At 43.7% G+C, this 16712-nt stretch overlaps 1 protein-coding gene across 3 annotated transcripts in view; it reads left to right on the forward strand.

Moving 5' to 3' along the window:
- Nucleotides 1–928: 928 nt before the first annotated feature.
- The window catches only part of TAF8 (TATA-box binding protein associated factor 8), a 41820-nt gene continuing 26036 nt past the window's right edge, over nucleotides 929–16712 (forward strand). For all 3 annotated transcript variants that reach the window (XM_032140846.2, XM_032140848.2, XM_032140847.2), the window contains exons 1-5: nucleotides 929–973; nucleotides 1741–1897; nucleotides 5927–6025; nucleotides 6349–6411; nucleotides 7810–7934. In XM_032140846.2, coding sequence (XP_031996737.1) covers nucleotides 929–973; nucleotides 1741–1897; nucleotides 5927–6025; nucleotides 6349–6411; nucleotides 7810–7934 — 489 coding nt within the window. The remainder of the gene's footprint in view (nucleotides 974–1740; nucleotides 1898–5926; nucleotides 6026–6348; nucleotides 6412–7809; nucleotides 7935–16712) is intronic.

Below are 16712 nucleotides of genomic sequence, written 5' to 3' on the forward strand. Positions count from 1 at the left end.
TCCCGCCCCCTAGATTTGCCTCGCAAATACTTGCGGGTCGAGGGCGCGAAAGCAGCAGGATGCAGCCATAGACTTGGACTAGGTGGTCCAGGCTCTACTTCCAAGTGGGCCATTGACAGGTGGAGCGGCCCTCAGCACAAAATCACCAGGCTGGATGCTCCAGGGTTTCCCAACATTACCCGCTCAGGAGAATCATCTGGGGAGCTCCTTAATGAGAAAGATTCCCAAGCCCCTCTTCCAGAGAGTGAAGTCACTGGGATTGGGCTGGGCCCAGCCAGGTGTTACTAATAATCAGACAAGTCTGGAAAACCCTGCGAGTGTAGATGACCTCCTGGGTCCTTCCAGGAGTGTGCTCTTCACAAGAACAGATTTTCATATTAAAATAGGTTTCTTTTAACTCAGTGAAACCAAGTGCGTTTTCCTGGCCCCACAACCAAGCCACTGAAGGCCCCAAAACACTTCACTCACAAAAGGTCACGTGAGGCTGGCGCGGTAGCTCACACCTGTAATTCCAGCACGTTGTGAGGCCGAGGCTGCGGATTGCTTGAGCTCAGGAGTTCGAGAACAGCCTGGCCAACATGGCGAAACTCGGTCTCTACTAAAAATACAAAAACTTAGCGGGGCGTGGTGGTGCCCACCTGTAATCCCAACTACTCCGGAGGCTGAGGCGGGAGGATCGCTTGAGCCCGGGAGGTGGAGGTTGCAGTGAACCGAGATCGCGCCATTGCACTCTAGCCTGGGAAACAGAACAAGACTCTGTATCAAAAAAAAAAAAAAAAAAAAAAAAAAGTCACGTGAGTCGGGGTCACCGGAGGCGTCCCCCAACCGACTGGGCTTCGGAAAACCAAGGGGCGCGCGCCGCCCCGCCCCGCCCCGCGACTACAAGTCCCATCGCGCCCCGCGCTCCCGCACACTACGCCAGAGCAAGATGGCCGACGCGGCGGCCACAGCTGGGGCCGGTGGCTCCGGAACGGTAAGGGCAGGAAGCGCGGGCTCGGAGCCGAGAGAGTTTGGGTATCCTGTAACTTTACCCTAGACTGAGCAACAAGATAATGCCCAGAAATCCAGCCCCATCATGAGCTCCGACTGGTGGAGGGTCTTTTCAGGCCGTAGGCGCCCCCTCCTTGGGACTTGGCTGCGGCCTCCGGAGTTGGCGGACCTGTGTCTTGATTGGCTCGTTCGCTGTTGGGGGTTAGGAGCCCGGAACACCCCCTGATTGGTCTGAAGATGCCGTTTTCGCTTTCTTATTGGCCGGCCAAAGTTGAAAGGCATTCCCGTTTCAAAATATTTAGCTTTCTGACTTTTTCGTGCTGTTATCTTTTGCCCTCCTCTCCTCGCCGTCACCTCTTGTTACTGTTTTCATTTTCCCTTTCAATGAAATGGTGTGAAGATGGGAGGCACAAGAGAGGGATCCTGTTTTTTCTGGGGGACAGGTCTTAATCCCATCATGCGTGTTTCTTCAGCTATGTATTCTAATAATCTGCTAAAGTAGAAAGTAAAAGACCTGCTATTTTATCTCATTGGGACCGTACGTTTTAGATAAGCGGAAAAGTAGTCTCTGTATTTAAAGCACCTTGGGTGCTCAATTTTTACTCAGTTGGCCAAGATCTGTAAATCTAAACATTAAGCACAGATTTTTAAAATAAAATTAGTAAAATAACTTTGCTTGCCATTGACCACGTATGAACTATGTGATTGCATCCTTCTCCTGTGGATGAAAATCTCTCTGCTGATTCACAGAGATCGGGAAGTAAACAGTCCACTAACCCTGCCGATAACTATCATCTGGCCCGGAGGAGAACCCTGCAGGTGGTTGTGAGCTCCTTGCTGACAGAGGCAGGGTTTGAAAGTGCCGAGAAAGCATCCGTGGAAACGCTGACAGAGATGCTGCAGAGCTGTGAGTACATGGAAACACTAGTCCTTAGAGTCAACCCCAACATCAGTTCTGTGCCCTGCTTTGTGACAGTGTTTGAGAGGATTTAAGAAACAAACTTTTTTCTTAAGAGGGGAGAAAAAATTGTTTTTAATGTAAAAAGTTGAGAAAAGAGCATAATGGGCTGAGCGCGGTGGCTCACACCTGTAATCCCAGTACTTTAGGAGATCGAGGCGGGTGGGTCACCTGAAGTCAGGAGTTCAAGACCAGCCTGGCCAACGTGGCGAAACCCCGTCTCTACTAAAAAACACACAAAAAAGTTAGCTGGGCATGGTGGCAGGTGTCTGTAATCCCAGCTACTCCGGAGACTGAGGCAGGAGAATTGCTTGTAAGAGAATCTGGGAGGCAGAGGTTACAGTGAACTGAGATCGCACCACTGCACTCCAGCCTGTGAGGCTCCGTCTCCAACAACAACAACAACAACAACAACAACAGAAAAGAGCATAATGAAGTGACTTACAGGCTTTAGAATCAGATAGACTTGTTGTACATCATCACTCTGTCACTTAATAGCTTGGGCAAGCCACTGAATCTCCTGAACCTCAATTTCCTCATTTGTGAAATGGGATAACAGTTTGTACCTCATGGAGTTGTGAGTATAAGTGAGATGTATATATAAAACATTCAGTGCTGGGGAGATTGTAAGCTCTTGGTGAGTTATGGGTGCCCTTAAGGACTTTTGCTGGGGAGTCAGGACTAATTCCCCAAGCAATAGATATCATCACATTATGTAATCAAATGCTAGATTGTGTGATACAAAGAATGAAGGGGAAAAGCCACTTTTATTTTATTTTATTTTATTTTTTTTTGAGACGGAGCCTCACTCTGTTGCCCAGGCTGGGGTGCAGTGGCACAATCTCAGCTCACTGCAGCCTCTGCGTCCCGGGTTCAAGCAATTCTCCTGCCACAGCCTCCCAAGTAGCTGGGATCATAGGCGTGCACCACCACGCCTGGCTAATTTTTGTATTTTTAATAGAGACAGAGTTTCACCATGTTGGCCAGGCTGGTCTCGAACTCCTGACCTCAAGTGATCCACCCACCTTGGCCTCTCAAAGTGCTGGGATTACAGGAGTGACCCACTACACCCAGCTGAAAAGCTACTTTTAAAAGGAAATGTGTTGAGATTTAGAAGCCCAGGTGTGGTCTTACAGGGGCTTTTCTGCATGTACAACGTATTTCCCTGTTTTGAATTTTTGGGGGATGGGATAGGATGAGGGATGGAAGTATTTATGGTGTTTCTTAGGGAACAACAACTATGAAAGGAAGTAGGAGAAAGGTTTGGGTAGAGGGAGATGTGGAGTGCAATGCAGGCCCAACAAAGAACTGGACAACTTAGCCAGGACCCCTGGAGCATTATTGCCCATCAAGCTGAAAAGGCCCTGCCTTTATACTCAGGTCTTGATCAAACACTAGATGTGGGCTACCCCAGGAAGGGTGATCTTGGGCAAGGTGGCTCTCTGCAGCTGATGTTTGGCACTTTTAAATAACAAATGTTTTCCTAAAGCAGTGATCTCAATCATTGTGGCTTCAGAACTCCTGTATTTATTTATTCTTATTAATTAGAGATGGGGTCTCGCTGTCTTGCCCAGGCTGGCCTCAAACTTCTGTACCCAAGCCTCCCACATAGCTGGGACTACAGGCATGTGCCACCACACCCAGCTCTCAGAATCCCTTTATATTAATAAACATTGAAGACCCCAAGTAGCTTTTGTATATGTGTGTTTGCCACGTTAGAAAAAACAAATTTTGGGGCTGGGTGTGGTGGCTCATGCCTGTAATCCCAGGACTTTGGGAGGCCAAGGTGGATGTATTGCCTGAGGTCAAGAGTTTCAAGACCAACCTCGCCAACATAGTGAAACCCTGTCTCTACTAAAAATACAAAAAATTAGCTGGGTGTGGTGGCGGGCGCCTGTAATTCCAGCTACTCAGGAGGCTGAGGCAGGAGAATGACTTGAACCCAGGTGGCGGAGATTGCATTGAGCCAAGATTACACCATTGTACTCCAGCCTGGGCAACAAGAGCGAAACTCCGTCTCAAAAAAAAAAAAAAAAAAAGAAAAAAAGAAAAAGAAATTTTGAAAATAAGAATGTACCATCACATATTCTGTTATTCATCAGACCCATGATGTCATCAAAAGTCACATAGACTCAGGAAAACTACCTGAGAGAATGAGAGTGAAAAAGTCAAAGAATGACTTAATTTTATTATGAAAATAGTTTTGACCTGTGGACTTTAGAAAAGATTTTGGGACCTACCACAGGTTCCCAGGCTACTACTTTTTGAACTTTGTCCTAAAGGAATGAGTTAATAGTTCCCAAGAGATAAGAATGCAGTTCTTGGAACAATCTTGGAATTTAGAGTTTAAAAGTCATGTCTAGAGGCTAGTATTAGTGACTTGCTCAGTGTAGCAGGGGAGTTGGTGGTAGGTCTCCTGTTAGACACCCTTCCCTGTCAAGCACCACTTGCTTTTATTTTCTGAGCCACTGGGCCCCTAAAGTAGGAGTTCTTTACCTTTTGAGACCCCTTTGTACATTTGATAAAATCTGTGGACCCATTCCCCAAAAAATGCTTTTTTTGTGTGTAAAATTCAGCACAGCTTCAGAGTGTTCATGAAACCTCCCGTCCACCTTGGAAGCTCATTCACAGAGCCGAGCCTCAAAAACTCCATCTTAGAAACCTTTCCCCTTTCCCCAAAAGACTTTAACGTGACTCTTAAATAGAGGTTCAGCTTCAGGCAGAAGAAAAAAAATTGCCCATCAGAGAATAAGACCTTTTTGTGTGTGTGGTAGTGAGATATACATAAAAAAAATTATCATTTTAACCATTTTTAAGTGTACAATTCAGTGCTATTAAGTACATTCACAATGTTGTGCAGCCATTCACACTATTTCCAGAACTTTTTCATCATTCTAAACAGAAACTCTGTACCCATAAACAATAGCTCCCCATTCTCCCTCCCCCTCCATCCCCTGGTAACTTCTAATCTACTTTCTGTCTCTGGATACCTCATATAAGTAGAATCTTTATTTGTCTTTTTGTGTCTACCTTATTTCACTTAGTATAATGTTTTCTTTTTTCTTTTTTTTGAGATGGAGTCTCGCTGTGTCTCCCAGGCTGGAGTGCAGTGGTGCCATCTCGGCTCACTGCAACCACCTCCGCCTCCCAGGTTCAAGCGATTCTCAGCCTCCTGAGTAACTGGGATTACAGGTGTGTGCCACCTCACCTGGCTAATTTTTTATATTTATGGTAGAGATGGGGTTTTGCCATGTTGGCCAGGCTAGTCTCGAACTCCTGACCTCAAGTGATCCACCTGCCTCAGCCTCCCAAGTGCTGGGATTACAGGCATGAGCCACCACACCTGGCCTTAGCATAATGTTTTCTTTTTTTTTTTTTTTTTTTTTTTTTTCTCACTCTGTCGCCCAGGCTGGAGTGCAATGGCACAATCTCTGCTCACTGCAACCTCCCCCTCCTGGGTTCAAGCTATTTCTCAGCCTCCCGAGTGGCTAGGATTACAGGCGCCTACCACCACGCCTGGCTAATTTTTGTATTTTTAGTAGAGATGGGGTTTCGCCATGTTGGTCAGGTTGGTCTCAAACTCCTGACCTCAGGTGATCCACCGGCCTTGGCCTCCCAAAGTGCTGGGATTACAGGCCTGCGCCACCACACCTGGCCTAGCATAATGTTTTCAGAGTTCATCTATGCTATAACATTACCAGAATTTCCTTCCTTTTAAAGGCTGAATAATATTCCATTGTATGTATACAGCACATTTTGTTTGTTCATTCATCTGTTAATGGACACTGCGTTGTTTCTACCTTTTGGCTACTGTGAATCATGCTGCTGTGAACATTGGTGTACTAATAGCTGTTCGAATCCCTGCTTTCAGTTCATTTATGTATATACCTAGGAGTGGAATTGTTGGCTCATCTGGTAATTCTATGTTTAACTTTCTGAGGAACTGAGAATAAGTTTATTCCTTTAATCCCCTCTTAGACATTTCAGAAATTGGGAGAAGTGCCAAGTCTTACTGTGAGCACACAGCCAGGACCCAGCCCACACTGTCAGATATCGTGGTCACGCTTGTTGAGATGGGTGAGTATACCTTCAGTTTCCAGTTCTTCGATGCAACTGGAGAGAGGAGTCCCTAGGAGTCAGGCATGTCTGCTAAGTGTTCTTGGTTTCCGTCATGGTTCTCTTGATTTGCTTTGAGCTTGAAAGAGTTATCAAGAGAGATTCCTCTGAACACATCTAAGAGGCCTCATAATTCCCTGTTAGGGAATTCTGCCAGAGCTTCTTTTGTGTGGCTGCAAGGTCATTGAGTTGAGAGTTTAAGCCATTTGTCCATAATACTACTATTCTTTGTGTATTAAATATCCAGTGGTCTGGGCAGTGATTTTTGTTTTCCTGTCTCTTAGGTTTCAATGTGGACACTCTCCCTGCTTATGCAAAACGGTCTCAGAGGATGGTCATCACTGCTCGTAAGTGACTTTGAACTGAGGTACTTAGCGATTTTTCAATTAATGCTTGTGGAATGAAGTAATTGAATATGGTAGGGATTGGATTAGTAGCTACTTCCTTGTTGCGGGCTCTCTTCCAATGTTTGGGGCTACCTACAATGTAATCTTTATTTGGGCTAGCGGGATTAGCATGTAAAATTCAGTCACCAAAAGGCAAACCATCTTTGAGATAGTGCTGTGTTTCTTGTGTTCTAGCCCCAGAAGGGCAAATGATGCTACTTGGAAAAATGAAAGTTCTTGTTCTCCTTAGATTAAGGGTTGGTAAATTGTGGCCTATGGGCCAAATGCAGCCTACCTCCTGTTTTTGTAAATAAAATCTTATCGGAATGCAGCCATATTTACTTACTATCTGTGGTTGTTTTCATGCTATAATGGCATAGTTTAGTTGTGGTAGAGACTGTACCACATGCAGAACCTAAAGTATTTATTATATGGCCCTTTACACAAAGTTTGATGACCTCTACTTTAAGTAAACCAGGGTGCCATAAGCTGAGTAGAGAGTAACCAGTTTGGGCTTGTAAGCCCTGGAGAAAGTTAACTGGATTTTTTCTTTTCTTTTCTTTTCTCTTCTCTTTTTTTTTTTTTTTTTTTGAGATGGAGTCTCGCTCTGTTGCCCAGGCTGGAGTGTAGTGGCACAGTCTCGGCTGACTACTGCAACCTCTGCCTCCGAGGTTCAAGCTATCCTCCTGCCCCAGCCTCCCAAGCAGCGGGGATTACAGGCGCCCGCCACCACACCCGGCTAACTTTTATATTTTTAGTAGAGACAGGGTTTTACCATGTTGGCCAGACTGGTCTCGAACTCCTGACCTCAAGTGATCTGCCTGCCTCGGCCTCCCAAAGTGCTGGGATTACAGGCGTGAGCCACCGCACCCGGCCTGGATTTTTTCTTTAAAGTCACTTTTTTCTTGTTGGCATTTTTTTTAAAACCTCCTCTCAACATAGCAGTGGAAGGTGCCGTTTTCAATCCCCTCTTGTTATCATTAAGCTCACACTTACTGTCCCCAGCTCATTGTTCCTTTTTGTTATCCAAGGTCTCTGAAAAGAGAACCAGCAGCCCATGTAACTTGCGTAGCTCCTCAGCATGCTGTTTTACGTAGTTACTGTGACCACAGCCACCCACCTCTACCTAAGAGGCTTGTGGGCAGATTGTTGTCAAAGGGAATGTCAACCAAGATTAGCCAGCAGGGCTGGGCATTGTAAGCCATCAAAGACCTTTTATCGATTGAAATACAAAATGCAACTTGTTTAGAACATTGAGGTCTGGCATTTTTTTGGGAAAAGGAGGCTTTGGGCAGAGACCATAATCTGTAGAAATCAGGGTCTTGGGTGAAGGGGTAATCAGTTGTGACTCTGTTGCAGCTCCGGTGACCAATCAGCCAGTGACCCCCAAGGCCCTCACTGCAGGGCAGAACCGACCCCACCCGCCGCACATCCCCAGCCATTTTCCTGAGTTCCCTGATCCCCACACCTACATCAAAACTCCGGTGAGTGATGAAGCAGTTGGGCTGTGCGTGGTGTAAAGCACGGAGTCAGTTCCTACCGACTGTCACGCTGCAGAGTCCAGTCCAAAAGCTTGTTGATGAAAGGGTGGTGCAAAACTCAGAATGTGGCCGGGCACATTGGCTCACACCTGTAATCCCAGCATTTTAGGAGGCCGAGGCAGGAGCATCACTTGAGCCCAGGAGTTCAAGACCAGCCTGGGCAGTAGAGCAAGACCCTGTCTCATTTGAAAAATAAATAAAGGAAAAAAAAAAAGAATTCAGATTATCTTTCCTCATTGAGAAACAATTTGGCAAATGAGAATTATGTTCTCAAGTTTGCCAGCTAAAGTATAATTAACAAAGAAATTGAAGCTGGCCCCAGTATTGCCTGTCCTACTGAAACACAAAAGTACATAGCCACATAGGAACAAGACTGAAAAGGTATTCCACTAAATGTTCATAGTAATTTTGGGTTGAGATTATAGGTCATTTTGTTTTGTGTTTACTTTTCTGAGTTTTCCAAATTTTCCATAATAGGAAAATTATTTTTTCAATTGGCGTAAAAGTTACTTTAAAAATATTTAGTAATGGCCGGGAGCGGTGGCTCATACCTTTAATCCCAACACTTTGGAAGGCCGAGGCAGATGGATCACCTGAGGTCAGGAATTCAAGACCAGCCTGGCCAACACAGTGAAACCTCGTCTGTACTAAAATTACAAAAATTAGCTGTGCATGGTGGCATGTACCTGTAGTTCCAGCTACTCAGGAGGCTGAGGCAGGAGAATCCAACCTGGGAGAAAGAGGTTGCAGTGAGCTGAGATTGTGCCACTGCACTCCAGCCTAGGCGACAGAGCAAGACTCTGTCTCAAAAAAAAAGAAATAAAAATTAGTAATGATAATGAAATGGAACTTATCACTCTGAGCTCTAGGTCTGAACGAGGAGAAGATGAGTTATCCTCTGTGGTTTGAATGTGTTCTAATTTGCCTGAATGGCAGTTTTACCTTCCATTGGGAAGGTGCCCTCCCGCGCTTCCTTTGCTTCTGCCTCCATACCACGTAGTGATGGCCATTGTGCGGGCTGCTGCGGCAAGCCCTCACGTCCTCTGGGCATTTCTCCACACCTTAGGGTGGGGGAGAGGGGAATAGTAGCTGCCCAGCTAATGCAGCACAGCCCTTGCCATTGCCCTTGGTCAGATCTGTCTATCAGTTTCCTGGGCTGCTGTAACAAAGTGCCACAAACCAGGTGACTTAGAACAACAGAAATTTATTGTCTCACAGTTCTGGAGGCTAGAAGTCTAAAATCAAGGTGTCGTCCTCGCTCTGAAACCTGTAGGGGAGTCCCTCCTTGCCTCTTCCTAGCTTCTGGTGGTTGGCCAGCATTCTTTGGCATTTCTTGGCTCATAGACGCATCACTCCAGCTTTCTGTCTTCACATGGCATTCTTTTTCGTGTGTGGTTGCAGGGGCAGACGGGGAGACTGGAGTTTTATTATTACTCAAATCAGTCTTCCCGAGCATTCGGGGAGCAGAGTTTTTAAGGATAATGTGGTAGGTCGGGGGAAGCCAGTGAGGCAGGAGTGCTGATTGGTCAGAGATGAAATCACAGGGACTCAGGGCCGGGCAAGGTGGCTCACGCCTGTAATCCCAGCACTTTGGGAGGCCGAGGCGGGGGGATCCCGAGGTCAGGAGATCGAGACCATCCTGGCTAACATGGTGAAACCCCGTCTTTACTAAAAATACAAAAAATTAGCCGGGCATGGTGGTGGGCACCTGTAGTCCTAGCTACTCGGGAGGCTGAGGCAGGAGAATAGCATGAACCTGGGAGGCGGAGCTTGCAGTGAGCCGAGATTGCACCATTGCACTCCAGCCTGGGCGACAGAGTGAGACTCTGTCTCAAGAAAAAAAAAAAAAAAGAAATCATAGGGACTCAGAGCTGTCTTATTGCACTGAGTCAATTCCTGGGTGGGGGCCACAAGATCAGATGAGCCAGTTTATTGATCTGGGTGGTGCCAGCTGATCCATCAAGTGCAAGGTATCTCAAGCACTGATCTTAGGAACAGTATGGGGAGGGTCAGAATCTTGTAGCCTCCAGCTGCATGACTTCTAAACCATAATTTCTAATCTTGTGGCTAATATTAGTCCTACAAAGGCAATCTAGTTCTCCAGGCGAGATGGAGGTCTGCTTTGGGAAAAGGAGTGTCACTGTCTGTGTTTAAACTCTAAACTAAGTTTCTCCCAAAGTTAGTTTACCCTATGCCCAGGAATGAACAAGGACAGCTTGAAGGTTAGAAGCAAGATGGAGTCAGTTAAGTTAGATCTCTTTCACTGTCTCAGTCGTAATTTTGCAAACGTGGTTTCAGTCCTTCCCTTTGGGTTTTATAACACCTTAATCTTAAGGTGTAGGCTGTGAAGATCGGAAAAGGCCATCAATTGCTCTGGCTTCTTCCTGCTGACAGGGCACATTGTGGGAATGGGAGTGAACCCCAAGGTGAGAAGAGTGGAACTGGTTTGCAACTGTCTGAGTGTATTCTTGCAGGCCTGGCTGGGCGTCCATGGCTTGCATGGCACAACATTAGTACTCTATAGTTTTACTACAGTGTTGAAGTGAAACAGCCCACTCTAAGGTAAATAACGAGTCCTAGGATGAGGAGTACAATTCCCAATTTTATTTTATTTTATTTTATTTTATTTTATTTTATTTTATTTTTTTTTTTTTTGAGACGGAGTCTCGCTCTGTCGCCCAGGCTGGAATGCAGTGGCACAATCTCGGCTCACTGCAAGCTCTGCCTCCCAGGTTCACGCCATTCTCCTGCCTCAGCCTCTCCGAGTAGCTGGGACTACAGGCGCCCGCCACCATGCCCGGCTAATTTTTTGTATTTTAAGTAGAGACGGGGTTTCACCGTGGTCTCGATCTCCTGACCTCGTGATTCGCCCGCCTCGGCCTCCCAAAGTGCTGGGATTACAAGCGTGAGCCACCGCGCCCGGCCAATTCCCAATTTTAAAAGCAAAGATTTGAAAGCACTAGTTTGGGGACTTCTAACCCACAAAGACTTTAGAATTTATTCTAAACTGCAGAAAAAACCTCAAGAACAGCTAACAATTTACTATAGTTTTTCTTTTGAAGCATAATTTTTCTCTCTCCAGTCCCCATTTTTATTAAAAACAAATCATGATACAACTGATTTGTTTACAAAATAAACTTTAGTCTTACTATACTTGGCCCAATTATTTGCATAAAGTGCAGCAAGAATAATTATTTTTCACTTAGACTTTTTAAGGCTTTGGTAGAACTCTGTTCCACGAAGAATCTCAGATAAGACTTTTTAAAAGCCAAGTCCAGCCATGGGTTTGTACCCTCAAATACCTAGAGTTGGGCAAATTTCTCTCCTCTTGAGGTCCCAAGATAGCTTGGGGTTCCTGAGCCTGTTTGAAAGTAACATTCTTTACTTACCACGGGTCAGGAACCTTGTACAGAGACTCTGTGTGGACAGGGTTTAAGGCCAGATTCCCCAACGGGCTTTAATTGGCTATATAAGTCAACTTTGATTCTTTAAAGAAAGCATGCCATTCTAGTCAAAGCCTTGGTAAAATAACCAATTTCTCCAACTGTGTCCTGTTACAAAAGAAAACAGATTCTTATTGCACTTATGCAATTAGCTATACTGCCATAAATTGAGAATATTCACAAATAGTTTCCAAATTCTGGAGAAATCAGGTGGAGAGGAACAATATGCTCCAAATTTTGTTCACAGGAGTTTATTTTACTCACATGTTAAAAGTTGCAAATAGTTCTAAAGAAATAATTTCTCTTGACTCTGAAAACAAAAGGTTTAGCAATGTTTAACACATTAGCTCTCCATGAGAGTCCTAGAAGTTTGGTTTTTTCCTCTATTCCAATAGCACAGTTCTTAAAGTTATCTGAGACCTGCACTTAGAGTCCTATATTTGATTATAAACTGCATTTTGATAAGGACCAAAGCAAGATAAAATGTCTGTGAATGACAAAAGTCTGTAGCCACTATTAAAGCTACAATTGACTAGGAATTTTGGTTACTTCTATGGCATACAACAATTTTACATAACAATTATAATTATTAACGTACACTAAATTATATCAACATTATAGAAGTTTCCCATAATTTTGGACACATACTAATAATATATTTGTACAAATACAGTCTAAAGTAAACCAAACACCATTCATTCTTCTATTTGAAAGTTTTCCCTCTATTCTAATGTCACAATCTTCAGAGTTATTAATCAGAAACCTGCATTTATGAGCACCTGTTAAATTTTATACCTGATTATAAAACCATATTTTAAAGAGGACCAAAATGAGACAACAATTGTCTGTGTATGACAAAAACATTTTAGGGCACCCACAGTTAAAGGCACAATTGGCAAGGAAATTTGTTACCTCTATGTCATGCAATCTGTTAACATAATAATTATAATTACTAGTGATAACAGACACTAAGTCATATTAGAATTATAGAAGTTTTATGTAATTTTGGAACATATACCAATAACATATTTATACAAATATACACCAAAGAAAGCCAAACACCATTTCATATTTGACAATGCTTCCTGTATGATTTTTGTATCAGATAAGCCAAATGTCATTTTTGGGCTTTAGAGGACCTAATATCTAAAATGTTAGGTTAGAGAGAGACATGATTTTTAATTGGATTTTGTAAAGTTTGTCAAATATCAAAGGTTTAAAACACTGGATATCACAAAATAGAATCCCAGGTCACCATAAGTCATTCGTTTAGCCAAAATGATAACTCCAAAAAATTTTTTTAAAAAGAAAAACTTTTACTCTGATAGAGGAGACTTAGCTTTCCAAACAAGACTCAATGAAGATAGCATGAGGCCAACTGAATCTGTCTCTTCTCTCTCCTCTTTTTTTTCCCTGCCATTCACCCAAAGGAGAAAAGAAAACCCTTTCATTATCTTTTAACATTATGTAAAAATCATCTTCAGAAGAGAAAAACAAATTTTATATTTGCATTAGTGCATCTTTAATGTTAAAGCTAGTTTTTTAAATAAAATTTTATATCTCTACCCAGTTTCAATTGTTTGACCATACGGTAAGATTTTCATAAACTTTTTAGAACCCTTTACAATTTTGCATCAAACAGTAGGTCAATTTTCTAAGAAAACCCTGTTATTCAGACACATAGGTCCAGATTCTGGCCCCACATGAGTATGATTTTAATGTTTTAGCCTGCAGGAAAAAGCTAAATAATTTTTTTTAAATCTCAGCCAACTTGTTGATACCCACAGAATTTTTACACGATCAACCCTTTACAAACCTTTTTCACTTTGCTTAAATCTTCAGTTTCGATTCTGTTACTCTTTTAGGTTAAGACAATCTTTTTTTTTTTTTTTTTTTTTTCTTAAGTAGAGACGGGGTTTCACCATATTGACCAGGCTGGTCTCGAACTCCTGACCTTGTGATCCACCCACCTTGGCCTCCCAAAGTGTTGGGATTACAGGCATGAGTCACCGCGCCTGGCCAAGACAATCTTTAAAACCCTCTGAACTAGACAAAATTACATTCCCTTTAACAAAAGCTATGGCTAAAGCTATGCCAAGTTCACATGACATTCTCTATCTCTGTCTTCCTGTGGCCAACTTCTTAGGAAGACACTAGTCATATTGCACTAGGGACCCACCTTACCTTCGTATGACCTCATCTTCACTGTGCTTACATCTGCAGTGACCCTACTTCCAGATAAGGTCATATTGTGAGGTACTAGGACATATCAAAAATGTTTTTTGTGGGGACGCAGTTCAACCCATAACATTCTTTAACTCTTTTATATAGTGTATCCCTATCTGTAACATTTTTTTTTTGAAACACGGTCTCACTTTGTTGCCCAGGCTGCTGGAGTGCAATGGGGCGATCTCAGCTCACCACAGCCTCGACTTCCTAGCCTCAAGTGATCCTCCCACCTCAAACTCCCGAGTAGCTGGGACTACAGGGGTGCACCACCATGCCCAGCTAATTTTTGTATCTTCTGTAGAGACAGGATATCACCATGTTGCCCAGGCTGGTCTCAAACTCCTGGGTGCAAGCAATTCACCCAGGCATGGGTACATACTCCAGTATATGTTTGCTTATTTATATGAATATTATAATGTAACATTGTGCAAAATAATGTACATTAAAAGATAATCTTACCCTTTTAAAATGTTCAGGAAACCTATAACCTTTTCTAGTGGGAGCAATTGCCTCTGCTTTTTATTTTTTGAAATCATAGGGTTTTTGTTTGTTTTGTTGTTGCTGTTATTTTATAGAGATGGGGACAGGTTTTTTGTCTTTCTGTGGTGCCCAAGCTGGTCTTGAACTCCTAGCCTTAAGTAGTCTTTGCACCTTGGCCTCCCAGGGTGCTGGGATTACAGGCATGCACCACTGCGCTCAGTCTTTTTTTAGAGGTGGAGTTCTCACTCTGTTGCCCAGGCCGGAGTGCGGTGGTGTAATCATGGCACTACAGCTTTGAACTCCCGGGCTCAAGCAGTCCTCCCACCTCAGCCTGCGGAGTAGCTAGGACCACAAGCACACGCTACCATGCCAGCCTAGAAATCTTGGTTTAATACTTGATGGAATAGTAAGTTGGAGGTCAGAATCTAAGATTAGCTTATTTTGATACTTTAATGGCTCTCATAGTTGAAAATGGTACATCACAAAGATATGTAACATCATTGGCTGCTCTTAATAAATCATAAAACTAATTTTTTCATCCTCATTTACCCATTATCCAAAGAATTTGGTTGAAAATTTTCTATTAAATTTCTAATATATTGAATGCCAAAAGTTGTCTTAGGAATAATTATAAGATTTTGCATTTTAATGTTTTTAACAAGTACAATATGTTCAAAATCCACTTATTTTATTATTGGGAAGTTTTGGGGTTTTTTGTGGGGGGTGGACAGAGTCTTGCTCAATCCCCCAGGCTGGAGTGCAGTGGTGTGATCTCGGCTCACTGCAACCTCCATCTCCCAGGTTCAAGCGATTCTCATGTCTCAGCCTCCCCCAAGTAGCTGGGATTACAGGCGTCCACCACCACGCCTGGCTAATTTTTGTATTTTTAGTAGAGACGGGGTTTTACCATGTTGACCAGGCTAGTCTCAAACTCCTTTTTTTTTTTGAGACAGAGTCTTGCTCTGTCGCCAGGTAATCTATCCGCCTCAGCCTCCCAAAGTGCTGGGATTACAGGTGTGAGCCACCACACCCAGCCTTTTGGGAAGATTTTTAACATGTCAGAAAATTCTGTTTCTTTGTTTAAGTACAGATATGAGAACTGTATAGGTGACACACTTGAACTGATGGTGACAACAAAGAAACATTTCCAGGTGCCTTCTTTAAAAATGCTATCTCAGCCTGTAATCCCAGCACTTTGGGAGGCCAAGGCGGGCGGATCACAAGGTCAGGAGATGGAGACCATCCTAGCAAACACAGTGAAACCCCGTCTCTACTAAAAATACAAAAAAATTAGCTGGGCGTGGTGGCAGGCGTCTGTAGTCCCAGCTACTCGGGAGGCTGAGGCAGAGAATGGCATGAACCCGGGGGGCGGAGCTTGCAGTGAGCAGAGATCCCACCACTGCACTCCAGCCTGGGTGACAGAGCAAGACTCTGTCTCAAAAAAAAAAAAAAAAAAAAAAGTGCTATCTCAGTATCGTGAAGAGTAGTTACTTTATTGGTCGTTGTTAAAATGTCACCATTGCCATTACCAATTAAAATGTTTTCCGGCTGGGCACGGTGACTCACACTTGTAATCCCAGCACTTTAGGAGGCCAAGGTGGATGGATCATCTGAGGTCAAGAGTTCAAGACCAGCCTGGCCAACATGATGAAACCCCGTCTCTACTAAAAATACAAAAATTAGCTGGGCGTGGTGGCACGTGCCTGTAGTCCCAGCTACTCACGAGTCTGAGGCAGGAGAATCGCTTGAACCCAGGAGGTGGAAGTTGCAGTGAGCTGAGATGGCGCCACTGCACTCCAGCCTGGGTGACAGAGCAAGACTCTGTCTCCAAAAAATAAAAATAATAAAATAAAAAGTTTTGGCTCATTTCCCATTCTGATCTCAATCGTTTTCACTCCATAACTTGATTGCCAGCAATCTCATAATTAGGAGGAAGAGTGGCAGCCTGCCGTTTTCTTGGTCACTTGCACATATAATAAGATCTTCAGCCTCTCTTTCTTTGAGGGAATCTTTTTGGAACAATGTATCCATATTGTGAGGATTGATTTAATAAGATGGGATGGTATAATCCACAAATCCACATAGGCAGCCACTCCCCATACTGCAGGAGGTCACATTACGCTGATGGAACCTGTGGTCCCCGTCAGGGCTTCCCTGGGGGCGCTCCCACTCTTGCTTCAGGATATCTCTCTTAGACCTGAGACCATCTGTCATGGGAGCTGAATGAAGGCTTCAAGACAATCTCTACAGTAAATATTTGTACATTTCTTAATTTTTAATTAGAAATAAATATTAAAGTAGTTACATTGTTTTTCCACCTTCCTACTGTGCTTTGGTGATCTTGGCTCTAACTAATGGTATTGGGTTATTTTATTTTATTTTATTTATTTATTTTTTGAGACAGTCTTGCTCCTGTTGCACAGGCTGGAGTGCAATGATGCAATCTCAGCTCACTGCAACCTCCGCCTCCTGGGTTCAAGCGATTCTCCTGCCTCAGCCTCCCAAGTAGCTGGAATTACAGGTGCCTACCAACACACCCAGCTAATTTTTGTATTTTCAGTAGAGACGG

The sequence above is a fragment of the Hylobates moloch genome, unplaced genomic scaffold (assembly GCF_009828535.3).
Source record: "Hylobates moloch isolate HMO894 unplaced genomic scaffold, HMol_V3 SCAFFOLD_20, whole genome shotgun sequence".
Lineage (NCBI taxonomy): Eukaryota > Metazoa > Chordata > Mammalia > Primates > Hylobatidae > Hylobates > Hylobates moloch.